General features: G+C 47.8%; 1 protein-coding gene across 1 annotated transcript; it reads right to left on the reverse strand.

Moving 5' to 3' along the window:
• Nucleotides 1-1,031: 1,031 nt before the first annotated feature.
• Nucleotides 1,032-27,592, reverse strand: LOC140719350 (uncharacterized). Its single transcript, XM_073033927.1, has 7 exons — nt 27,477-27,592; nt 22,001-22,327; nt 17,656-17,765; nt 12,255-12,314; nt 9,930-9,998; nt 3,572-3,661; nt 1,032-2,988 (listed from the first exon to the last, which is right to left on the reverse strand). Exons 1-7 carry the CDS (start codon nt 27,526-27,528, stop codon nt 2,923-2,925), a joined length of 774 nt encoding a protein of 257 aa, XP_072890028.1. The 5' UTR covers nt 27,529-27,592; the 3' UTR covers nt 1,032-2,922.

Genomic DNA, 27,592 nt, shown 5'->3' on the forward strand with positions numbered 1-27,592 from the left:
CCTGAGAGCAGATGCGGTGGAGACAGAGGAGCTGAGAGGAGGGAATGGTGTTTTTACAAGTAGCAGGGTGGGACGAGGTATAGTCCAGGTAGCTGTGAGAGTCTGTTGGTTTATTATAGACATCAGTGGATAAGCTATCTCCAGAGATAGAGACACTGACATCGAGAAAGGGGAGGGAGGTGTCGGAAATGGACCAGGTGAATTTGAGTGCAGGGTGGGAGTTGGAGGCAAGGTGGATGAAATCAAAGAGTTCAGCACGGGTGCAGGCAGCAGCACCAATGCAGTCATCAATGTCCATTTCGACACTTACCTCCCCTTTCTCAATCTCACTGTCACTTTATCTCGGAGATAGCTTATCCACCGACGTCTATTGTAAACCAACGGACTCTCACAGCTACCTGGACGATACATCATCCAGGCAACTAGAGAGTGTTCCAACATGCTCCTGAAATGTGGGAAGACCATGAGGTGTAGATGTCTAAGTGGCGCATTTAACGTGGCGTGCTAATGCTGGCTTGGATACCTCGACACAGACTGCAAAACCAGTGGGAAATTGGCTCCGAGTAGTGTGATCATCCCATCACATCATGCTGGCTGTAAAACGAGTGTGTGACGGGGGCTCGGGGCAGATTCGGCCCTGTGGAGCTGAAGCTGGAAAGGTCACTTTGCTCTGCCTGCCATTGCCCAGCCGCAGACTAGGCTGGAGAGGAAGCAAAGGGTGGTTCAGGGGAAGGCAGGAATCCAGACCCCTCTCCCCCTGATCATACCCCATGGTCCGGTTGTAGGTGGGCCAGTCCCACAGTGAGGTATTATCAGGTTAGTAGACACTGGCAGACAAGACCAAGGGCCAAACATGGCTGAAAGGAACTGGTATAGATAAATACGAGGGTCAGCACAGATATGGTGGGCTGAAGGGCCTCACTCACTCTTTGATCCTCCATCACAGAGATGTTCTAACGATTGAAGATCTTGCAGCAAAGATTGCATACACGAATTGAGAAAGAAACGGTGACCGGAACATTGATGTCAGGTTGTGCACACCTTTAATTCACATTTTTGTGGAGTTTGCTGGCGATGGTTGCTGTCCAATAATCAAAGCTCAGAGGCTTGACTTTAATGTGCTATTTCGTTGGGTTGCTGTGGACATAGCTACTGTACATTTGGCTCTGGTTGAGTGTTAGCCTCACCGAGGGAAGTGCCTGGGCCACCGATGGCACCGATTGGAGTGAGATTTCTCCTCGCTGCAGGATCCAACATTGGTTTCACCCAGGAGTGCACTGCGCTAGCAATCATTCCCAGATGAAGCTCTTAGAGCTGGACCAGGCACTTCAGGTTATCTCCCTGCTGGCACCCCCACTTCCTCATGGGTCAGTTAAACCTGCGGCAATATCGGGTCTCGGTCTCATCTCTGAGCCTCAAAAAATACGAGGAGCCCAGCTGCCGAAACCCTCAGATTAAGGCTCACATTAAAGAGTCTCCATTCTGACCCGGATCCCTGCAATGTGATCACATATTCGAAAGGTCATTATCCTGGGACAAGCCTTTTTCTTGTTCCCTCACCGTAAGGAGCCTTTATATTTAATGCTTCTTGCTGCTGTGTTGGCACGTGGTCTAGTGGATAAGGTCTAGTGATCTGAAGGTCATTGGTTCGAGCCCCAGCTGAGGCAGCGTGTTGTGTCCTTGAGCAAGGCACTTAACAACACATTGCTCTGCGACGACACCGGTGCCAAGCTGCTTGGGTCCTAGTGCCCTTCCCTTGGACAACATCGGTGGTGTGGAGAGGGGAAGGCTTGCAGCTTGGGCAACTGCCGGTCTCCCATACAACCCTGCCCAGGCCTGCACCCTGGAAAAACCTTCCAAGGCACAAATCCATGGTCTCACAAGACTAATGGATGCCTATTCTTGGTGCTACCCTGCTCCCTCATTGAATATCCCACTTTCAGAGTGGGACGCCACAGGTCACAATGTGTGGCCCTGTCAGGGCAGTGGCCTGGGGCAACAGAATATGAAGATCCCCTCCTTGTCATTAATGTGGTTGGTCTGTGGCTGTCCTGGAGACGGCTCTTTAGGGCCTGATTACGTCCCCCAACCCACAACTCAATGAACCATCTCAGTTGCAACGGTGCTGAGAAACACACACTTTGGCACTAACCGCGAGGTTCTGCGGATGCTGGAAGCCTTGAGCAACAGGCGGAAAATGCTGGAGGAACTCAGCAAGTCAAGCAGCGTCCATGGAGGGGAATGAACAGTCGACGCTTTGGGCCGAGGCCCTTCACCAGGGTCTGATGAAGGGTCTCAGCCGAAGCATTGCCTCTTTTATCCCATTCATAGACGCTGCCAGACTTGCTGACTTTCTGTGCATGTTGGGACTTCGGCTAGTCCTCTTCACCACCTGCACCGTAGTGGGGCCAGTCCTGGCAAGGTTAACGCACTAACTGGGATGGTTCCAATTTCCGGATGAATCTCTGTGGGTGGTGCATACAGGAGGTGGCAAAACAAAACGTGGGGGGCACCAGATTCTGACTGCCGGATGCAGGGACGAGGTACCAGATCGGACTGGCTGATGATCAGTAGAGACTGTGGAGCAGAAACGCTCTGATTTTCCAGGGGGAAGATGGGGGGCTGAACTTTGGGCTCCGTCGGAACAGAGCAGGTATCAGAGACTGACAGGTCAGAGCGAGAGCGCGACGGAGATTTCAGACGGGGACTGCGGTTAGCGCGACACCATTACATCTGGGGCCGTAGTTCAGAGTTCAAACCCGGCATCCGTAAGGAGTGTCCTAATGTCCTCCCCGTCGAATGCGTGGGTTTTCCAGATCGCTCACACAGTCCGGAGGTGTGCTGGGCAAGTTACAGCCTCTGCAGCAGACATGTGGCACGGGATGATGGGTTACTCCTCGCTGTTCCCCGCCGGAGCTGGGTTCAGTAAGCCTCATAGACACACTCGTAGACCTCAGCGTCAGCCACCGCCGGCTCCACGTGCTTCCTCTGCAACAGACAGAAAGTGAGGTGTGGACAGTCAGCAGTTGCCGGCTGGTTGGTGAGACCACCGGAGACACTGACCAATCAATCAGACCACTTGTCACACTCTGGCTAGTTAGCGAGACCACCCAATTGACGCCAGCCATCAGCAGGACCCCCTAACCTAACACCAGGCAGACAGTGAGTTAACTCCCTCCAAGAGGGCCACAATCTCGTTGTTGGGTTCGGAGGCTTGCGAGCCTCAATGACCCAACGAGCTACGGCAGGCTGCAGTCAGGGCCCTGTGCTTTGGCTCTTGGTAGGATCAACATACGGGGAGCCCCGAAACATCAGTGAGGCTGCCCAACGCCCTCGGGTGAGCCGGTGACGCCACCCACCGGAACCAGTTGGCGGTGAGCCCACCCGCTGTACAAAGACGGTTTAGTGGAATTCCCCAGCAGGCTGAGATCGGTCTGTGACTCCAGCCCACCCGTCCACCAGCCGGAAGCTGCGGTTCTCGCGAGCAGTCCGAGATGCCCAGTGGTGCTGGGAGGGGGGGGGGGGGGGGGGGGGGGCGGGGAGCATCGCTGGGCGAAAGGGCGGAGCTCACCTTTGGTGACATCATTGCTGCAGAGGTGCTTCCTGTGTTGCCAGCATCGTGGAGCTTGTTGTATATCGATTCCTGGGGACTCCTGAGTGTCTGTGGAGAGATGGAGATCAGGGACTTCTCACCATTGACACACTTCCGGGATCCCCTGTAAATACCAACACTCCCCTCGGGACCCCTGTGAATACCAGCACACTCCCCAGACTTCCTGTAAATACCATCACTCACCCCAGGACTGCCTGTGAATACCGGCACACTCCCTGATCCCCCTGTAAATACCAGCACTCAACCTCGGACCCTCTATAAATACCAGCATGCTCCCTAGGACCCCCTGTAAACACCAACATGCTCTCCGGGATCCCTCTGAATACCAGCATACACCTCCAGAACCCCTGTAAATAACAGCATTCACCCTGGGGCCCCTTGTGAATACTGACACTCTCCCCGGGACCTCTCTGAATACCAGCTCTTACCCTGGGACTCCCTGTGAATACTGGCACACTCCCTGGACCCCTTGTGAATACTGACACTCTGCCCAGGACTCCCTGTGAAGACTAGCATGGCCCAGGGACATCCATGAACACCGACAAACACCAGTGGATTCCCTGTAGATACCGACTATTTCTATCCTCCTTTCTCATGCACTCTCTCTCCTTTCCCCCATTAGCACATCAACCAAACAGTATCAACTTATCCTCCAAGGCAAACCAGTCCTCACCTCATCGGATACATCCCATCTGTCTAATCTATCCCTGAACACCCCCCCCCCTCCCCCACCACCAGGACCTGAAAATTAAAACAACACACTCATACTGCCAAACTCAGCAGGTCAGACAACGTCTATGGAGGGAAATTAACAATTCAACTTCTTGGGCTGAGGGCCTTCTATCCCCATTTTACCACAAATTAAACCTGATTTCTTTCTGCCTCTCTTCTGAAGAGGGATCTTTGAGATGAATTGTTCACTCTGTTCCTCATTCCACATATGCTGTTGAGTGGCTCAATCATTTTTAATTTTAGTTTTAGATCCCACTATCTGCGGCCCTTCTAACTCTGCGCCCAGCCATCTCCTGCTCCCAAATATTCCTTCTCCACGTGTTTTGAGGCGATCATCTCCATGCTCTCAGAATTACACACTTCCCTCGTTTTTCTCCCGCTCCCCAGAGATAATGAGCTGCCAGCCTCCGACACAGCTCTCTGCATAACACAGCCGTCGGCTCATTTACTGACTGAACGATAACGTCACTGTCTCCGTTACTCAAGGTGAAACACACTCTGCCTCTGCTCCCACGAGAAAATGTATTTTCAATCACTGCTACTCTCTGTTAATGTACAGGTCCTCCCTGGGCTATGAATGTCCAACACCCTGTGCATAAACTCTCCTGCTTCTCCATTACTCCTTATATTGAACACACTCATACACTTCTGCTCTCTATATAATACCCACCCTGTGCTCTGTATAACACAGCCTGACTCCTCTACCCTCTGTTCAGGGCATACTGATTTCCCCATTAATCTCTCCCAACCTGATACCCTCTAAAATACTCACACGCAGTCTCTGTCAATCTTTATATCATTTTTCATTTGCCCATTACTGTGTATATAGCAGACCCCTTATCTCTTTCGCTCCTGATTTAAGACCATGAGACGAAGCAGCAGAATTAGACCATTTGGCCCATTGAATCTGTTCCACCATTCCATCATGGTTCATTTATTACCTCAACCCCCTTCTCCCTGGAACCTTTGACGCTGTTACTAATCAAGAACCCATCAATCTCCGCTTTAAATATACCCAATGACTTGGCTCCCACAGCCGTCTTTGGCAATGAATTCCACAAATTCACCATCCTCTGGCTAAAGAAATTCCTCCTCATTTCTGTAGATGTGAACTTCCCACTATTCAGGACATTTACAGAGACAGGTGTGTACAAAAAAAAAGGCCCGAAGGATCATTGGGGACCTGAGTCACCCCAACCACAAACTGTTCCAGCTGCTACCATCCAGGAAACAGTACCGCAGCATAAAAGCCAGAACCATCAGGCTCCAGGACAGCTTCTTCCACCAGGCCATCAGACTGATTATTTCAGGCTGATACAATTGTATTTCTATGTTACGTTAACTGTCCTGTTGTGCATACTATTTATTATAAATTAATATAAATTGCACACTGCACATTTAGACTGAGACGTAAAGATTTTTACTCCTCATGTATGTGAAGGATGTAAGAAATAAAGTCAACTCAATTCAATTCCAAAGGGACATCCTTGCATTCTGAAGCTGTACCATCTGGACCTGGACTATCGTCCACTCTATCTAGGCCTTTATGTTTTTGGTAGGTTTTAATGAGATTCCCCCTCATTCTTCTAAACTCCAGTGAGTACAGGCCCAGAGATATTAAACACTTCTCATCATCCATTAACCCTTTCGTTCCTGGGATAATTCTTGTGACCCTCCTCTGGACCTTCTCCAATGCCAGCACATCCTTCCTTGGATTCTCATCATTACATTCCTGCTTTTATATTCTAGTCCTTTCAAAATGAACATTCCTTCCTTACTACTGATTCGACCTACAAGATAATCTTTAGGGGATCCTGCACTCGGACTCCCAAGTCCCTTTGCATCTCCAGTTTTCTATTCCTCTCCATATAACACCGTTACAGAAAGAGCACTCAAATTCATTTGCCACGAAGGCCTTCTCAGCTCCTCACTTTGCCTGCATGTTTTCTGTAATGAACACCTGCATCTTTGCACATCAACCCTAACTAGAGTTGATGTAAAATAAAGATGCGATTGCTGAGGCTTTATAAAGCATTGGTCAGACTACATATGGAGTATTATGAGCAGTTTTGGGACCCTTATCTAAGAAAGGATATGCTGGCAGAGGAGTCCAGAGCAGGTTCATGAGAATGATCCCAGGAATGAAAGGGTTAATGTACGAGGAGCACTTGATGGCTCTGGGGCTATACTCGCTGGAGTTTTGAAGAATGAGGGGGAATCTCATTGAAACCTATTAAATATTGAAAGACCTGCACTGAGCGAATGCGAAGAGAATGCTCCCATTAATGGAAGAGTCCAGGACTAGATGGCAAAGCTTCCGAATGCAAAGATCCCTTGCAGAATGGAAATGAGGAGGAATTTCTTTAGCCAGAGAGTGGTGAATATGTGAAATTAATTCCCACACAGATAACTGTGGAGGTAATGTCATTGGGTGTATCTAAAGAGGAGGTTGATAGGTTCTGGATTAGTAAAGACATCAGAGGTTACAGCCACGATCGAATGGCAGTGCAAATTTAATGCTTTGAATGACCTAATTCTATTCCAATGGCTCATGGTCTTACACCATTTAATCATTAGGTGGCCTTCCTGTTTGTTTTACCAGAGTGGGTCACTTCACAGTTAGCCACATTAAACTGCATCTGCCATTAGTTTGCCCACTCACTCAACCTGTCACTTTGAAGCTTCTGACAATTCACAGGACCACCCAGTTTAATGCCATTGACAAACTTCCAAATGTTGCCTTTACACCCTTATCCAAATCGTTGATGGCTATTACGAAGAGCTGAGGGATAAGCAGCTCCCTATGGAATTCCGTAAACTGACTGCCTGCCATCTCAAAAGAGACCCTCTTATTCCTGTCCATTAATCCACGCAGGACAGACCATGCATTCTAATCCTAAACCCTAATGTTTAATAAGACCGCCTGAAAATTCCAGATCGCCACATCTACTCGCTTTTCCCAATCTTTTCTACCAGGCCCATCCTCAGAAACACTGCTCAGTTTGTAAAACATGATACTTTTCTATAAACTCATGTTGATTATTATCTATCCTGCTGATAATTTTCCATATACCTTGGCAAATCCTTATGACCGAGGAGGAGGAGGTGATTTAGTCCACTGAATCTATGCCAACTCTCAGTACAGTTCCTTCAGTTCCACCCCCTCCCTTATCTCCATGTAACCCATTCCCTGCCTCATGCCCATTAATACCTCCTGAGGATCAGCCCCAGACTACAGACCGGGGTCATTTCCAGCATCCAATTAACCTGCCGGTCAGCAGAGTTTGGGGGATGTGGGAGGAAACTGGAGTCCTGGAGGAAATCGGTCACCAAGTGGTCAGGGCGGGATCCTGCAAGCTCCACCTAGCCTGAACGGTGGGTCCGAATCGGACCCTGCTCGGCTGGGGCTGAGAGCAGCTGCACCACTCGGTGCCCCATTATCTCATCTCACAGCCCCTAGCATCATCCCCACGACTGGTGTCGGATTTATTGAAACATACAGTGAAGTGTGTCGTTGGCGTTCACAGCCAACACAAGCTGAGGATGTGCTGCGGCAGCCCGCAAGTGTGGTCACACTTTCTGGCACCAACGTAGCACGCCCACCGTAGGAACCATCCCTATGGCTGATGCCTGCTCCGATGTCGTACGGTCTTATGGACATTGTGCTGAACTGATTGAGTGAATGGCACCAAATCCCTTCTGCCCGCACATGTTCCATATCCCTGCATCCTCTGCACATTCATGTGCTTATCTCAGACCATCTTAATTATCATCTTCCAGCAGGACTCCTGCCAGTGCATTCCAGGTGCCAAGAATTCTTTGTAAACAAAACTTGCCCTGTACCTCTCCTTTGATATCACAGTACCGATGACCCGGGTTCAATTTCTACCACTGCCTGTAAGGAGTTTGTACGTTCTCCCTGTGACTGTGTAGGTTTCCTTCCACAGTCCAAAGATGTACCGGTTGGCAGGTTAATTGGTCATTGTAAATTGTCCTGTGGCTAGTCTAGGGTTAAATCAGGGATAGACAGACACCCTCTAGTATTAGACACTCCAACCTGTGAGAAAGATACTGTCTAACTACTCTATCCGTGCCTCTCATGATCTTATAAACTTCTATCGGATCTCCCCTCAGCATCTGCCGCTCCAGAGAAAACAACCCAGATTGGGTCCAACCTCTCCTTATAGCACATTCCCTCTGATCCAGGCAGCAACCAATTGAATCTCTATCACACCCTCTCCAAAGCCTCCACATGTGTGCTAGAATGGGGTGACCACACTTGACTGCAGTACTCCAGGCTGTAGCTCAGCCTCTTTTGTGTTCTCTCTCTCTCCATTTCGACAAAGCAGGACACAATTCTCAGGCGCTGGGATTACTACCCATTAATTTCTCCATTCTGTTTTCTCACTTATTTCCTTTAGTTTCTCACTCTCCCTGGATTCTTGTCCCCCACCTTTTCCTTTTGTCCTTGTGAAGATGGAACTGAACTTCTTGTTTAATTATGCTGCTTCACTCTCTTCCCCATTATGAATTCTTTTTCTGACAGTCGGGGACTCTCACTGAGCCATTTATTTCTTTTTATAGATTTATAGAAGCTTTTAGACAGTGTTAATCACTGTTGCCCTCCGTGTAACCCTCACTCAGTCTCTATGTAACACACTTGCAATCTGTATAAAACTCCCAGTTTCTACTTCCATCTGCATATCATCACTGCTGCTTGGACTCTTTGAACAACACACTCACATGGTCTCAGCTCCTCTTCATTTGCCACACACCCATTTTCTGTTAGTCCCTGTATTACCAAGTTTCAGAGACACAAGAGGTACTGCAGATGCTGGAAATGTGGGGCAACACACACACACACACACAAAGTGCTGGAGGAACTCAGCAGGTCGGGCAGCATCCACGGAGGGGAATAAACAGTTGACGTTTCGGGCCGAGACCCTTCATCAGGACAGCGAAGGAAGGAGGGAGAAGTCAGAACATTCTGCTTTCTGACTTCCTCCCCTTTCCTTCCAGTCCGGGTTCTGGAGTCCGGGCTTTGTGCCTCAGCTCTTGTCTGGTCATCCATGCCAAACAGGTCAAAGGGTAGAGGGCAGACTAAGGGTGGTCCACCTTCAAAGGTTCAGGGGTTCAGCTCAGGGCTAACAACCCTGACTGGTAAAGCAAAACTGTTACGGAAACAGCAATGAAGAGTCCTTCTACATCTGAGTGTGACTATATTCCTGAGTCCCCACCCAGGACTTGCATGACTGACAGTAGTTAAAAACCGAGAGGAAGCTACTGACATGACGAAGGAAGCCCTGAACACCACCAGAGATGGAGGACCTTCATTGCTGCCCTAACTGCTGCCAGTGTAACAGACAGTAAGTAATATTCCCATCCCTTATTCCTCTTTCTGTAACAAGTTCCCAAGAACCATTATCCTCTGTTACAAATTCCTAGTCTCTCTTTCTCTCTATACGTATATTACGCCCTTGGCCTCTAAATCTCTCTGATACATTCTGCACACAGATGTGTGTGATGTCCTTACTGTGTGAGGCTTGCTCCTGTGTACCTGGTACTCGCAGAAAATTCCACTCACCATGTATGCATTGTCATCTTCTGATGGGCATGCCACTTGCCCTCCTAAACTCTCAGTGGTTGACCGTTTCTAGAAAACAAAGAGCTGTGGAGTTAGTGATGTCCCAGACCTGGACGTTGGCATGCTCACCCTCATATCACACCATCATGGGTGAGTTGAGCAAACGTGGACATTCTCAACATTCCACGTTTCATTAAAAACTGACTGAAGACTCTGGTAAATGGCCAATCCCCACCCCCACCTCCATAAGATGTTGCAAATCCCTCAACCGGGAGATGCAGTACCACTTAATTGCGTGTGTGGATCACAGATTGGACCAGCACCCTGGGGAAAATTAACACCCACTGCTCACCATTGATGGGCAAATTGATTACCAACTGTAGCACCCTTCCTCAAATATTAATTTCAAACTGTAACATGACTGTTTAGATGTTCCCCGTAGGAATATCAATTACAAACCACAGCAACAACAATCTCGGAAATATCAATCATAAACCATACCGCAGCCCGCAGGTAAGCTTTGACACATCCCCCTGGTATATCCATTACAGACTGTGATACATCGCTCCAGTATATCAGTTACAAACGGAGGTACATCCCTCTGGCATATCAATTACAAACTGTAGCACCCTTTTCGAGCATGACATCTGATCAGATCTTCACCTACATCCCACTGATCCCCAGAACCCCTCACTTCCTGTAATGGCTAAACCTCTTCCTTGGGTTGGCCTAGGCTTAATGACTCCCTCCTCCATCCGGCAGATGACGCTCAGTCTGGGAGAAGGAATTCGACCTCATCTCAGTAATGACTCCTTAAGAGTTCATCTCCAGTTCTAGATTTTCCCACCAGAGGAAAGACCCACACTTTCAAAAGCCCCTCGGAGTTTTTTGCTTCATTAAGGTCACCTTTTCTTTTCGAGTCAACATCAGGGACCGTGGGCCTAATCTGCTCAACCCTGCCTCAGGAGATGACCGCTTCATCCCAGGAATCAATCCAGTGAACTACCTCCAAGGTAACTGGATGCTGCCTTAAATAAGGAGACCACAATTGCACACAATACTTCAGATATGGTTGATTCAAAGGCCTGTATTGTCGCAGCAAAACTTCCCTACTAGTATTCTCCAGTCTCTTGGAATAAAGACCACTTCCCTCCCTCATCAACTGCTAGAACTTCCTTTGATTTTTATAAGGGAGAATCCAGATTTAGCAATACTGCAAATTCCACACCACTTAAACAATAGTCTACATCTCTTCCTCATTATCACCCCCATGAGCAACATTGTGCTCGATGAGGAGAGATTAATCAGAAGGAATCTTTGCTCTAGGGTTTACAACAATGAGAAGGAACCTGATTGAAACACAAGGAGTTTTATAGAGAAGATGTGAAACTATGATTTCTCACCTTTGCGTGTAGAACCAAGGGTCAGATTCTCAAAAGGAAGGGGCCAGGCATTCAGGATGGAGCTGAGAAGAAGGTTTATCACCCATAGGGCAGCGAATCTTTGGATTTCCCTGCCTAACGAGGGAAGGGGCTGGGGGTTTGGGGTTTGATATTCTAGCTGCCATTTTCCATGTGGGCAATCTGTTAGTTTTTGTGCGAGGAAGGGGTTGGGGTTTTCAGGTCTGCGAGTTTTTGTTTCATTTTCATTTTTGTGGGGGGGGGGGCTTACGTTTTTTCTTTCAACTACTTCCACGGTGTTTCTTTGCTTCATGGCTATCTGGAGAAGACAAACCTCAGAGTTGTATTCTGCATACATACTTTGATAATAAAATGAATCCTTGGACCCTTTGAGAGGAAGGTGGGGAAAGAGGCACTAACAGCGTTTGAAAGGGTTTTAAATGTTTAGGAGAGCACAGGATGTGGGCGGCACTGAGATGAAAGACCAGCCACGATCTGGCTGAATGGGCTAGCAGGATCAAGGGGCCAAATGGCCTAGTTCGGCCCCAATTTCTTATATTTGTTTGGATGTGATGCTGAGCTGAGGTGTTGTTGTTTGGTTCTTGTGTTTATGCCCCAGTACGACATCCAGAGATGAGATGGTGTTTTCCCAAGAGTGCAGCGAGAATGGCAGAATCACAACAAACACCACTTGAAGAGATAATCTGGTGATGTAGGGGAGGTCCCTGTGTTCAGATTGGGTGCTGCAGTTCACCCTTTGCGACAATCCCCACATTTCAATAGCACCTCGTTGGCTGCAGGGCACTTTCAAACATCTTCACTTACATCAGTATAAACCTGGTACTCAACCATGTTTTAATTCACTATCCCGCTCAATCCGGGAGCGGGTGAAAGGGAGCTCTTCTAACAGCAGCCTGGATCTCACCTTCTTAGTGACGTTCCCACTGCGAGTTTTCGTCCAGCAGGATTTACAGCGCGACCAGGTCTACAACATAAAGAACATATATATATATATATAATTGGTAGCGGCTTATTATTGTCACATGTACAGTGAAAATCTTTGGTCCGCCATGTCACCCAGAAGACATTCCACATATATTGTAAGTACCTCAAGGCAGGACAAAAGGCAAAAGAAAGAGAAATCAGTGTTGTATTACAGTTACAGGGAAAGTGCAGCGCAGGAAAACAAATAAAATGCAGGGGCCACGGCAAGATAGATTGAGAGAGCAAGAGGTTCATCTTTAGTGTACAAGTGGTCCATTCAGTGGAATGGAAGCTGCCCTAGGGCGCGGTGGCACATGATCTCTGGGTTTTGTATCTTCTGTCCGATGGGAAGGGGAAGAAACAATAGCGGTTCAAGGTTTGAGCAACACACACAAGGTTCTGGAGGAAGTCAGCAAGGCAGGCAGCATCTACGGGGAGAGATGAACAGTCAATATTTCGGGCCAAGGTCCTTCATTGAGATTGATGACCATTTATCTCCGTAGATGCTGCCTGACTGGCTGAGTTCCTCCTGCATTTTCTGTGCGTTGCTCAAGATTTCCAGCATCTGCAGAATCTCTTGGCGGTGCAAGGTTTGGCCACTGGGCCTGAATGCCCCGTTATGAGTGATAACATCTTCACACAATTTCTAAACACACTCAAAATCTCACAGTAATGTTGTTAAAACCCTAAGGACTCTGTGACCTTTTGCAGAGAATTCTGTAAATTCAGGTCCTGCAGCCTCACTACCCAGAGGTAAGTTCAAAGCCATTGGGTGAGCTTTTGAACGAGGACTTGATGAGAACTGAACGGAGCAGCACAAGGCCACAGGGTCCATTGAGTCTATTCCTCTGTCAATAAAATCACAACATCTTTGGCCTCGGCATCAATTTCCCCTTGCTCCCCACACCCTTGATTCCCCATCAATGTTGAGCACATCTAACTTCGTTAGGATTCTTCGGCCCGAAACGTCGACTGTACTTCTCCCTATAGATGCTGCCTGGCCTGCTGCGTTCCACCAGCATTTTGTGTGTGTTGCTTGAATTTTCAGCATCTGCAGAATTCCTTGTGTTCAACTTCCACGGCCAACTGGTACACAGTCTTCGAAAGATTTGCAGCTTTCTGAGAGAAGAAACTGAACAGTTCCCAGCATTCCAGTCCCTTTATCACAGGAGATAAAAAGCTGTCTTCCAGACCCTGTACCACAGGGTCATTCCTTATTCCCTCTCCCTCTATCACCAGCATGTTCTTAATTTCACTGTCCTCTGGTAACTGGACTGCTGCCAGTGTTCCATTCCTTCCATCACACAGAAAAACCTGTTCTGCCAGTCTCTCAAATGTAATTACGCATCAATTGCCCTCTGAAAAACTCGGCTGTACCAGTACTGTTACACAAAGGGAGAATGTACGTGGATAAGGACCTTCAGACCACACAGCACCACACCTGTGATTAAATTCAGACTCAACAGTTCACTCTCTGCTGACTCTTGCTCACCAGCTTCTGGGGACTGGTGTCCTGGGATGGGAAACTGATACACAAACCAGTCCTGGTGTCCTGGGATGGGAAACTGATACACAAACCAGTCCTGGTGTCCTGCATTGGGAAGGTGTCACACAGACCAGTCCTGGTGTCCTGGAATGGGAAGCTGTATCACAGGCCAGGACTGGGGTCCCTCATTGGGAAGCTGTATCACAGGCCAGGACTGGGGTCCCTCATTGGGAAGCTGTATCACAGGCCAGGACTGGGGTCCTGCTTTGAGCGGACATACTGATCAGTAAAGCAACAACCTGACGGTGTCTGATTCTGCAGAATCAGCCCTCCGAACACTGCGCTGGATGTCTTCACAACCCCGGGGTGTGTCCTGTCACAGCGACAGCTAAGGTGGCATCACTGAGGTCTACAGGGGAGAGGGAGAGGCCCTTCAACTCCTCAACGGGCACAGCGATGCAGCTAGTACACCTCACAACACCAGAGACACAGGTTCAATCCTGACCTTGGGTGCTGTCTGGGTGGAGTTTGCACGTTCTCCCTGTGACTACATGGGTTTCCTCAGGATGCTCCAGTTTCCATTAGGACATAAGACTTTGGAGCAGACCTAAGCCATTCGGCCCATCCAGTCTGGTCCACCATTCGATGCTGGCTGATTCATTATCCCTCTCAACTCCATCCTCCTGCCTTCTCCCCCTAACCTTTGACATCTTTATTAATCAACCTCCACAGCGTCTGTGGAAATGAATTCCAAGGATTCTCCCACATCTCAAAAATGTGAAGGTTGGAAGCTTAAATGGCTGCAGTAATAGATGTGGATGGTATTGAGAGAAATGTTGGGAGAAATCAAATGGGTTATTGTAAAAGGGTGTTTCGGGTTGGTGTGGGCTGTTTCTGCACTGTTAATCACAGACTGCAAACATCCTCTCTGGATCCCATGGCGTCAGGTTGAAGGAAGGCAAGGAAATCTCCTCTTGGTGGCCACCTACCAACTCCCTCAGCTGGTGAATCAATTTTCAGTGTTGAAACACAGGAGGATGGGACACTGGATGTAGTGGGGATATTGAAGGCATTGTGGGTGACCATCATCAAATGTGGCTCGGTAGCCCCACCTTTGACCAAGCTGGACAGCTACCAGATTGGGTCTGCGGCAGTAAGGAGACACACGCAATAAAGCCCTCAACCACCCGCCTGTACCGGAAGCACCTGCCCAGTGACATTGCGGAGAAGAGTCATGCGGTTCCAAGCAACACACGCACACAAAATGCTGGAGGAACTCAGCAGGCCAGGCAGCATCTACAGGGAAAAAGTACAGTTGACGTTTTGGGCCGAACCCCGAAACGTCAACTGTACTTTTTTCCCCCCCCCATAGATGCTGCCTGGCCTGCTGAGTTCCTCCAGCATTTTCTGTGCGTTGCTTGGATTTCCAGCACCCGCAGATTTTCTCGTGTTACCAAGGGCCCCCTGACAGCGCTCTGTGCTGTAGGTAACGTAATGGGTGACAGATGAGACATATTGTTCACAATAGAAACTGTTCTACATAATTCACCAACACCAGCGTCGAGTTGCTGAACTTTGCCTGACGTAATGATGTCAGTGCAAGCGGCGACTGCTTTTGATTTGTTCGGAAGTAAAGGGCTGCGGCTTTTGTTAAACACATTAAACGACTCTCGCGTGTGTTATTCACAGAATCCAACACCACATCTGTGTTGAACGGGAGAGACTCAGCTCTGCATGCCCCGGGTCACAACAGCCGCAGCCGAACCGTTAGCCAGTGTAACTGTACCCTGACAGGCTGCCCGCTCCCTCCCCGCTCAGTGAGGAATGCACCCAGGCGAGCCTGGAGACAGTAAACACTCAACATGGAGCAGACAGGGCCGGGCACTGTCCACCGCTCTGCGCTACCGCCGCTACAGTTACTGAGGTGGTGGTCCGGGAACTGCCCCTGGCCTCGTAACTGCATTCAGTGGGGAGAGCTATGGGTGAGGAAACAACACGAAGACCCCAGCGGAATCAGAATGAGGTTTATTATCACCGGCATGTGTGGTGAAACTTGTTAACAGCAGCAGCAGTTCAATGCAATGAATAATATAGAAAGTGAAAATAAGAGTATTTGTATATTGAGTAGATTAAAAATGCGCAAAAACAGAAATAATATATATTTAAAAAGTGAGGTAGTGTCCAAGGGCTCAATGTCGATTTAGGAATCGGATGACAGAGGGGAAGAAGCTGTTCCTGAATCGCTGAGTGTGTGCCTTCAGGCTTCTGTACCTCCTCCCTGATGGTAACAGTGAGAAAAGGGCATGCCCTGGGTGCTGGGGGTCCTTAATAATGGACGCTGCCTTTCTGAGACACCGCTCCTTGAAGATGTCCTGGGTACTTTGTAGGCTAGTACCTAAGATGGAGCTGACTAGATTTATAACCCTCTGCAGCTTCTTTCAGTCCTGTGCGGTAGCACCGCCCCCCCCCCCCCCCCCCACATACCAGACAGTGATGCAGCCTCTCTATGGTACATCAATAGAAGTTTTTGAGTGTTTTTGTTGACATACCAAATCTCTTCAAACTCCTAATGCTTTGGCTTCTTTGCAGCTGCTTTGATTTATTGGGAGCAGGTTAGGTCCAGCACAGCTGGAGCCCATCTTCAGCCAATTCCATTCATTCTGTGAGACATCACTAGGCAGCTGAGAGACTGGATGGGGAACGTACAACTTCCCAGTGGAGTACTGGAGTTCCGCTCCGCACAATGAGCACAGTTACACTCTGCACTGCACCGTTAACACAAGGCACCCACTGAGTCTTTACTTGATCACCGCTACCCAGACTGGATTTCACGAGGACCTCCTGGGTCGACGTGTGTCGCAAAGAGAGAGCTCCAGGGCTGAGGTGCGAGTCACGGTCCTTGATGTTGAGACAGCTGTTGTGGCTCCACAGAGCCCTGGGAAATCTGAGCAATGGGTACCAATGGGAAAACATGTCAATGTTTGGAGTCTGTCCATGGGACGGTTGTGGTTGTGGGCCAGTCGTCCATCAGTGGACTAACTCCACCCTCCGTGTCTGCCACTGAGACACCTCATCCACCCCTGTCACTGGGCCCCCTCCAGTACTCTATCGCTTCTAACTCAGTCACTGGCACACTCCAGCTCCTCCATCCTCTCTCACTGGGCTTCCCTACCTCCTCCATCTCTGGGCCCTCTATCCATCCTGGTCCCTCCATCACTGGGCCACCTCTGTCTCGTCAGTCATCAATGGGCCGTCCTATCCTCTCTCACTGGGCTTGTCTACCTCCTCCATCTCTGGTCTCAACATCCCCTCCATCACTGCTCCCTCCATCCCCTCCATCACTGGTCCCCCTACCTCCCCCATCACTGATGCCTCCATCACCACCTCTACCTCCTCTATCACTAGTTTCTCCCCCTACCTCCTTTATCTCTGTGCCCCTTACTTCCCCATCACTGGTCTCTCCATCTCCGGGTCACCTCTACCTCCCCCCGTCACTGGGCTTCCCCTGCCCTCCTCCATCACAGGGGTCCAAGTGCATAGATCCCTCCAAGTTACCCCTCAAGTTGATAGGTTCTTTAAGAAGGCATATTGGGTGTTGGCTTTCATTAGTCGGGGAATTGAGTTCGAGAACCATGAGGTAATGCTGTACCTCTGTTTAGACCACAGGAGTATTGTGTCCATTGCTGCTTGCTGCATTATAGACAGGATGTGAAAGCTTTGAAGAAGGCCCAGAGGAAATTTACCAGGATGCTGCATGGATTAGAGACCAGATCTTATGAGAAAAAGTTGACTGAGGTCTATATCAGAGTGCAGATATCAGCTGTGGGTGGTATTGCCACCCCACAATCTTACTGACCTTCCCTTTGACGAGCACGATCACTGTGACGGACACACTGTAGATCGCCAGGGCTGTGGAGATCCCTGTTAATATATTCGTCAACACCTGATGCTGAGGCGTTTGGCTCACTGCAATTATAAAGTAAAACACTGCAGACACTGACAATCTGAAATGAAAACAAAGCGGTGGAAACACTCGGCAGGTCAGGCAGCATCTGTGAAGAGAGGCAGCGTTAATGTTCCAGGTTGGCCATTAACCGTTCCTCTCTCCACAGCCGCTGCCAGACCTGATGGGTTTTTTCCAGCATTCCTGCTTTATTTCTTACCTGCTGTACCGAACGGACAAATATCATGAAGTGATGCACTATGGAAGATCGATCTCGTAGATTAATGGTGACTTGTTAGAAGGGTGTAAGATTATGAGAGGCATGGATAGAGTGGCCGGCCAGCACCTTTTATCCCAGGGTAGTAATGGCCAATATCAGAGGGTAGCATGAGTAGAGGAAAGTTCAGGGGGGAATATCAGAGGTAGGACATTTTTTTTTAAAACACAGAGAGCAGTAGGTGCCAGCAAGAACACACTGCCAGGGATTGTGGTAGAAGCTGATACAACAAGGAGTCTCTTAGACAGACACTTGGACCTAGACAAATAGAGGGTTATGGGGTGTGTAGTTTGATTGTGGAATAGGATTATATGGCTTAGTGCAACATTGTGGGCTGAAAGTCCCACACTGTGCTGTATTGTTGTGTTTTATATGGACTGTGCCACACGTTCCCTGGTGGGAGTGCATTGAAGTCCAAGCTTTGTATGAAGCTTTGTCAAGGCCCATGTAGATCTCATCCAACCATCAACTTCAGAAGCTCAGTAGTTAAACACAATCTCTCCCTAACAAAGCAGGCTGGCTGTCTGTCCAATGCATCAGCCTGTGTCTCTCCACAGGATGAATGATTCCTCCATCAGGGTTAATCCCAACTGAACCATACCTTCCCTCGTGGCTAACCAGTGACTCTTCCTCTCCATGGCAACGGGTTCTGCGTGACCCAGGCCTCTCCGAACTCAAGGTGAGCTCCAGCCAATCACAAACAGATCAATGCTCAAAGTAGGCCCCTCGGCCCCTCAAGCTCTGCTATTTTGGTCCCATAGTAAACCATCACCCCTTTGCTGAACAATAATTCTACCTGCATTGTAAAAATATTCAAACGTGGCTTCAACTGGTGTTAAAAGAAGTGTGCCAACATTGAAAGACACCAAGAAAACAAAATCACACCATCCCTGCTTTAAGCGGGTGACCCTTTAGTGTTAAACAGTGACATTGACTCAAGATTCTACCATATTAAGAAATACCCGCTGCACATCTCCCCAACAAGATCTCTCGCGCTCTGAAATAATTCAACCAGGTCCTCTCTACTATGAAACACTAAAAACTACAATGAGAGCCTGATTAGTGTTTTCTCATAAGATGATCCATCCCTTCCACATCATAGTCCAGTAAACATTTGACTGTTTCCAAAACATTAACTTCATTCTTCAACGAGCACACAGTACTCCAGATGTGCCATTGCTGGTATAACTGAAACACCTCATCACCTCATCACCTTTGCTATTTACACAATAATCCACCTGTTACTATCGTTCAGCTCCACCCCCTCCCCTCCTCACCTGGCATAACCTGCCCATCACCTTTTACCCCTCCTCAGTCCACCAATCATCCCTCCACCCCCCCCCTTCTCCACTGCACACTGGCCATCTCATGCCCCCACTCTTAATCCCTTTGCAGGGTTTCCTTGTGGAACGTTGACAATTCCTACTCCCCCCACCCCCCACACAGATGCTGCTCGACCCGCTGAGCAGTTCCTCAAGCAGTTTGTTTGTTGCTGCAGTTACCAGCATCTGCATCCTTCCTTACTTAAGTATTCAGTTCCCCCAACAGTAAAAGACAATGTTCAGTAGCTTTCCTGATATTTGCTGTACCTGCACACCTGCCTTCTGTGACTTGTGCACCAGTACTTTTAGAACACACTCTCTCTGAGCCCTACAATCTCTCACCATTTGGATAATACGTATTTGTTTTATTATTCCTGCCAAAAATGATAATGCAAATTATCCCGTATGATATTATATTTGCCCACTTACTTGACCCATCTATATCCCCCTATGTATATTCCCTTCACTCCTACCTTTATAAGATCAGCAAATTCTATCTTGAGTGCCTTCATCTAGGTTATCACAATACGTGGTTCAAAGTGGAGGCCTCAACACCAATGTCTGTGGCACACCTTCCTTTCTATGCCTCCAGTGCCTCTTTTTGCCACGTGTTTCAACATGGCTCAGAAGCCTTTAATGTGGCATCCTTCAAGGGCCCTCTGCAAGTCCAAGTATGTCCATTGCATTACCCTCACTCATCAGCTCAGTCCATCACCTCATCAAAAAACTCCTACCAAGCTGGTCAGGCAAATCCTCCTCAACAGATCTATGCTGTCTTACTTTCAGTATCCGTTTTCAACCATGTGACTATCAATCCTACCCGTCCAGATGAAGGGTTCCAACTCAAAATGTTGACCGTCCGTTTCCCTCCACAGATGCTGCTTGACCCACTGAGATCCACCAGAGATGAGTGTGTCGCCTTTGGTGAGGGCTCAGAGGAGGCTCACAAGAATTATCCAGGGAATGAGGGGGTTGATGTACGAGGAGCAATTGACAGCTCTGGGCATGTTCTTGTTGGAGTTTAGAAGAATAAGGAGGATCTCACTGAAATCAATTGAATATTGAAAACCCTAGATAGCATGGGCATGGAGAGGATGTTTCCTTTAGTGGGGGTGTTTAGGACCACAGCGCACAGTCTCAAAATAGAAGGATATCCCTTTAAAACAGAGATGAGGAGGAATTTCTTTACCAATCTGTGGAATTCATTGCCATAGATGGCTGTGGAGGCCAAGTTATTGGTTATATTTAAAGAGGAGCTTGATAGGTTCTTGGTTAGTAAAAAGTTACGGGGAGAAAACACGTGAATGGGTTGAGAGGGCTAATAAATCAGCCATGATGGAACGGTGGACCAGACCCAATTGGCCGAATAGCCTAATTCTGCTCCTATATCTTATGATCTTCCCCTAGCGCTTGTTGTATTGGTCCACATTCCAGCATCTGCAGTTTACTGACTACTGAACAAATCTTTACTCTTCTTTTTGAATAACGAGCAACATTCCAGTTATTTCAATTTTCTGACACCATTTCCATTACTGATGAGCACTGAAAGATCATGGTCCCTTAGAAGGGACCATGTTCCCAGTTCTAAGGGAAAGACCACTTCCCTTAGAAGCACAGGATACCTCCCCAACAGTCCCGCTGACTTGCCCACTAAGTTTAGCTAATCTTTCTAATTCCTTTATGCCATCAATATTTAGCATACCCAGCGTCTCACCCATCTTCTTTATCACCACTAATAGGTAGCAATCTCCACCCTGGTGAAGTACTCATTTAACTCTGTCCTTAACATCCACCTACAAATCTCTATTTAACGGGGCCCACTCCTCCATGTACCTTCTCTAGTTAAATGCAGATGGAAGACTTCTAGATTCTTATCTCTTTTGGCAGCTGATCTTTCTCAATTCCTCCTCTAATCCCTCTTGTTTTAGTCTTCATGTCCCTTGGATTGTTTTACAGTCAGCCTGGTTCTCATGAGCACTTGCAACCCTACACATGCTGTAAGCACTTGTTAGTTGCTTTATTTTCCTCATCGTCTCTTTCATCATCCAGGGAGCCCTGGGCTTGTTTGTCCTTTGCCACTCAAGGGAGTGTGTTTTGACTGTACCTGAAACACCTCTTCCTTAAACATCATCCTTGTTCTGTTACAGTTTGTCCTGTCAACTTCTGGTCCCAGGTAAACTGGGTTCTAGAACTACTCCAACTGAAAATGGCCTTTAATTATTTTTTTTACTTTTTTTATGATCACTCTTGCCCAAGTGCTCCCCTTGAATAATCTCCCTCCCTAGAACCAGGATGTCCTGGAGCCGAAATGGCAACAGTCCATTTCCCTCCACAGATGCTGCCCGGTCCACCGAGTTCCTCTAGCACCTTTTGCGTTGCTCCAGATTTTGTCAATGCCTCCTTCTTTGTTGGATCGGAAACATACTGTTCCAGGAAACCATCCTAGACGCATTTTAGAAGTTCTTCACTCTCTCTGTATATAATACTTCTACTAACCGAGTTTACATGGTGATAATTACAATAACCCATCAACAGCTTTTGCAAACTCTGTAATTTCTACACTTTACAGTTCATTTCTACCTCTGCCACTCCTCAGAAATTCATTGAACGCGTGATCCATTGCTTCAATGCTTCCCTCTCTCTGAGGGCCAGTACTTACCCTCCACATGCAATAAGGTCCCTTTCCCTTTGAAGGTGTTGGACTGGTCTGTCATGGCACAGTAATACATCCCACTGCAGCTTGTGCTCGTCACAGTCAGATTCCATTCCTTAACCACTTTAGAAAGAACAGAGTCCTTGGATTGTTGCAGAGGGTCGGTGAACGTATCCTTGTAGAGCAGCATGGTGACAGAGATGGCCTTAGTCAGGGGTGCTGATCTGTTGGTGCTTTCACAATTATACTCACACTGGAAGCTCACCTCTTCATTCACCACCGCGACAGTCATCAGCGGCTTCTGGTGGATTTCACAAGTCAGTCGTGTCTGACCTGTAACATCCAAACATAGAGTCAGAAAGAGTTGGGGAGAGTCGGGGAGACAGAAAGAGTCGGGGAGAGTCAGGGGGAGTCAGAAAGAGTTGGGGAGAGTCGGGGGGAATTAGGGACAGTCATAGAGAACCAGGGAAAGTCAGGGAGAGATGGGGAGAGTTTGGGAGAGTCAGGAAAATTTACAGTTGGGACAACAGTCCATGTCCGTCTACTCCCAGACTGTCCGTGTGCCTGTCTAACTGTGTCGTAAACATCACCATTACATGGGTTCCACGACCACCCATGTGTGTGTTCCATGCAGCTCCCACTCTCTGTGTAAAGCAGAACTTGCCTCACACATTTCCTTTAACACCTCCCCCACTCCCATCTTAAAGCTAAGCCCTCTATTATTTGATATCAGCACCTTGGGATAAAAAAAGACTGACTGTCTACCCCAGGGGTTCCCACCTGGGGTATGTGGATCCCTTGCTTAATGACATTGGTCCAATTCATAAAAATGGTTGGGTGCCCCTCATCTACCATATATATGCCTCTTGGACTTGTGCAAACTTCTATCAGGTCGACCCCTCAGCCTCCAGCACTCTGGAGAAAAGCAAGCCCAGTTTGACTGACCTCTCCTTTCTGCTAACGTTCTCAATTCGGGCAATGTCCAAGGGAACCCCTGTTGCACCCTCTCCAAATACTCCACATCCCTCCCGTAATGTGCTGCACACGCTGCTCCAAATGTGGCACACCATGGTTCACGAAAATGACTCCAGGATTGAATGGTTTGTCATATGAAGAGCAATTGATTTAGAAGAATGAGGGGTGACCTTATTGAAACCTATCGAACGTTGAAAGGCCTCGATAAAGTGGAGGTGGAGAGGATGATTCCTATGGTGGGAGAGTCTAAGGCCAGAGGACGCAGCCTCAGAATAGAGGGATGTCCTTTTAGAATGGAGAAGAGGAATAAAATCTTTAGCCAGAGAGTGGTGAATCTGTGGAATTCTTTGCCATGGGTGGTTGTGGAGGCCAAGTCTTTATGTATATTTAAAGCAGTGGTTGATAGGTTCTTGATGGTCAGGGCATGAAGGGATATGGGGAGAAGGCAGGCGATCGGGGCTGAGGAAAATGGATCAGCCAAGATGAAATGACAGAGCAGACTCAATGGGCCAAATGGCCTAATTCTACACCGATATCTTATGGCCGAGACAGTGTTATGCAGCCTGAAGAAGGGTCTCAGCCTGTAATGTTGACTGTTTATTCACTTCCATGGATTCTGCCTGACTTGCTGAGTTCCTCCAGCATTTTGTGCGTGTTGCATCTCTACCACCCTCTGTTCATCAATGCCCCTCAGGGTCCTACCCTTTACAGTCATCATTATCATTCTGTGCTGTGTTGTGTGACGTGGGCAATCATGTCTTGACCATGATTGACCTTGGCAGTTTTTTCCCCACAGAAGTGGTTTGCCATTGTCTTCGTCTGGCCAGTGTCTTTACAAGAAGGGTGATCCCAGCCATTATCAATACTCTTCAGAGATTGTCTGCCTGGTGTCAGTGGTTTCATAACAACCATCCATTACCTGCTCTCATGGCGTCACATGACCCTGATCAGGGGCTAAGCAGGTGCTACACCTTGCCCAAGGGTGACCTGAAGCTAGCAGAGGGAAGGAGCGCCTTACACCTACCTTTGGTGGAGACATACCTTCACCCCAGCAGCCAAGCCCTTTACACATTACAGTATATGTGTGCTTTACCAGTGTTTCATAAATCTGGAAAATATTACCCCAACGTGGCTAACTCGAGGGAATATCCCAACCAAGACCATCTCATAGAGTCAGAGAGGGATGTAGAATGTAAACAGGCCCTTCGGCCCACCAAATCAATGCTGACTATCAATTTTCCATCTGCCCTAAACCATTTCATTTTCCAGCAGGTCAAAGGTTGTAGCGCCATGTTTGCTCCCTAACCCTGGGGTCAGGTTTCCTTCCCCAGCACCAGTTTAGGGGTGGAGAATGACTTCCACCAAATCCTTTAGGTACAATGGGGCAGGAGAGACACCAAATCCAACCCCCTCTCATCCCCAGGGTATCTGTCACCACTTGTCCTTCCATGGGCCCCAGGATAAGGGTGACTTCTGTGCCTGTGAACTGTTTGTGACGTACAGTGCCATAGATTTTGTGTATAGTTTCAGATAGTATGGCCGAAGAACTGTGGCAAGTTCTCCAAATGCTTGGAACAACCTACCAGCCAATTTTCTTATAAAACTGCATGACAGAGAATTGATGCAGTTTTAAAGGTAAAGGGTGGTCACACCAAATATTGATTTGATACAGTTTTTTTTTACTGGTTACTACTCTTTATGGTAATTTTTTAATATTTAGAAACTTTTGCATTATTTTTGAAAGCCTCTTTGTTTTGGAGATTTTTGCTCAGTAATAGTACTGCTTCTAGAAGTGTGGTACCTGAGCCCCCATATCTCAGGAAAGACATGCTGGCTCTGGAGAGGATCTAGAGGACAAACAATTCCTGGAACGAGAGGCTTAACAGTTAACGAGAGCTTTATGTTGACCCTGCGATCTTGGTCTCAGAGGCCAACGTAAGAACATCTTTTGAGAGGGTGAACCTGCGCAAGGTGTCTGGTCCTGGTGGTGTATCTGGTAGGGGACTGAAAACCTGTGCCAACCAACTTGCAGGAGTGCTCAAGGGTGTCTTCAATCTCTCACTGCTGCAGCCGGAGCTTCAAAAGTGCAACAATCATACCAGCGCCCAAGAAGAGCAGGGTGAGATGCCTCAATGACCATCACCCGGTTGTGTGTTGAGAGGTGGGTCATGGTCAGATTCAACTCCTGCCTAAACAAGAACCTGGACCCACTGCAATTTGCCTACCACCATTATAGGTCTACAGTGGATTCAGTCTCACCAGCTCTTCACTCAGCCATGGATCACCTGGACAACAGCAATACTTATGTTGGGCTGCTGTTATTGAGTACAGCTCAACGTTCACCACCATCATACCCTCAGTTCTAATCAAAAAGCTCCAAAACTTGGTTCTCTGTACCTCCCTCTGCAATTGGATCCTTGATTTCTTCATCAGGAGACCACAGTCTGGGCAGATTGGAAACAACATCTCCTTCTCACTGGCAGTCGGCACCAGCGCACCTCAAGGATGCATAGTCAACCCACTTCTCTAATCTCTTTACACCCACAATTGTGAGGTTTGGCGCAGCTCAAATACCATTTATAGATTTTCTAAGGACAACACTATTGTGGACAGAATTTCAGATGGTGATGAGAAAGCATACAGGGGTGAAGTAGATCAGCTGGTTGATTGGATCCACAGCAACAACCTTGCACTCAGCTTCAATAAAACCAAGATCAAGACCACACTACTCCTGTTCGAGGGATCAGTTGTGGAAAGGGTGAGCAGTTTCAAGTTCCTGGGTGTCAACATCTCCCAAGTTCCATCCTGGGCCCAAAATATTGATGCAATTACAAAGAAAGCACGACAGCGGCTCAACTTCATCAAGAGTTTGAGACTTATTATAACGCCAAAGACTTGCATATTTCCACAGCTGCAACAGGCAGAGCATTCTAGCTGTGCAGAATCAGAAAAAGCTGCAGGAGGTTGCAGATGCAGTCAGCTCCACCACAGGCACTCGCCTCCCCAGCATCGAGGACATCTTCAAAAAGTGATGCCTCAAAAAGACAGCATCCGTCATTAAGGACCCCCATCCCCCAAGACATGCCCTTTTGTCATTGTCATCAAGGAGAAAAGTATTGGAGCCTGAAGACACATACTCAATGTTTTAGGAACAGCTTCTCAATATATTCTCGATATTTACTGCTTATTTATTATTATTTTCTTTCTTGTATTTGCGTAGTTTGTTGTCTGTTTGCCATCCTATTGGGTGCAGTCTTTAAGTGATTTGATTGTGTTTCTTGGATTTACTGTGTATGCAATAAAAATGAATCTCAGGGTTGTATACGGTGATGTATATGTACTTCGAACTTTTCTTCTCTGCCCCCATCAGATTTCTGAATGGACAATGAACACCTGTGCACTGCCTGAGTACTTTTTAAGTTCTCTTTTAGCACTACTTATTTAAATAAAAAAAACATATTTCTATTGTAATTGATATTTTAAAATTATTATGTATTGCAATGTACTGCTGGTGCAAAACACCAACAAATTTCACTACATTTGTCAGTGATAATAAAGCTGATTCTGATGCCTCTGGGTCAGTACTTGTTGGCGTTCAGAAGGATGAAGGAGGGGGATATCTACTGGATACTGAAAGATCTGGATAGACTGGACGTGGAGAGGATGTTACTGTCAGTAGGAGAATCAAGGATCTGAGGGTACAGCCTCAGAATAAAGGGATGTCCTTTTAAAACCAAGATGAAGGAGGAATTTCTTCAGCCAGAGGGTGGCGAACCTGTGGAATTAATTGCCACAGAGTGCTGTGGAGGCCAAATCATTTGGTGTATTTGAGGCGGGAGTTGATGGGTTCTTGATTGGTAAGAGGGATTAGGGCTATAGGGAGAAGGGAAGAGAATGAATTATTAATAAAATCAGCTATAATTGAATGGCGGGGCAGACTCAATGGGCCGAATAGCCTAATTTTGCTCCTGTGTCTGCTGAAACTCATTTCCACCTCCTTCCAAGTGTGTGGGATGGTGCATGCCTTTATCAGCTCTAGGTCAGACTGCCCCAAGGCTTTCCAGCTTTTCTGTGTAAACGTGAACCCAACCTCCAGTGAGGACCCCCCTCTCACCATCACCCTGCCCCAGCTGTCAGTTAGGTAACCCCTCTACGATAATGTTCCCATTCTCCTCCTTTCTCTGTAGCTCTGAGATAGTGGGATTGTCCCATTCCTTCACCCCTGGCAGTGTGCCTGCCCTTAGCTGCTGAGAGACCCTCCCCCCCATTTCTTCCCAAAGTCTGGACCTCCTTCCCCTTACATCTTCATCCCTCTCTCTCTGGCCACCTGAAATCTAAGTCTTTGCTCAGCCGCCTGTGTTTCCGTGCCCCCACACACAATTTGTTCACCCACCCATGGAAGTGCTCAGCAGACAGTTTAACTTTTCCTCTCCCAAAGGCACTGTAATCCTGATTCCCAAGAATGTCTCCCACCAAAAGACGCTCCGGCTCAAATGCCGATTCCTACCTTGCCGCAAGTAGAGGAGGAGACCGATGAGGATTCTCCCAGATAGAGCCATTCTGCCGCCTTTCTCTGCTCACTTTGCTGGGAGTACAAAGCAGGAAGCCCGTTGCTTGGCTGAG

This window comes from Hemitrygon akajei, chromosome 31 (assembly GCF_048418815.1).
Source record: "Hemitrygon akajei chromosome 31, sHemAka1.3, whole genome shotgun sequence".
Classification (NCBI taxonomy): Eukaryota; Metazoa; Chordata; class Chondrichthyes; order Myliobatiformes; family Dasyatidae; genus Hemitrygon; species Hemitrygon akajei.

Bases quoted from the DNA above. Each gene is read 5' to 3' on its own strand.
- LOC140719350 (XM_073033927.1), bottom strand. From the start codon at position 27,528: ATGGCTCTATCTGGGAGAATCCTCATCGGTCTCCTCCTCTACTTGCGG. The intron at 12,315-17,655 runs GTCAGTAAGATT...TTTATGTTGTAG, and splicing joins TCGTGCTCGTCAAAGGGAAG to ACCTGGTCGCGCTGTAAATC. The intron at 9,999-12,254 runs GTGAGATCCAGG...TTTGTTTTCTAG, and splicing joins GTGGGAACGTCACTAAGAAG to AAACGGTCAACCACTGAGAG.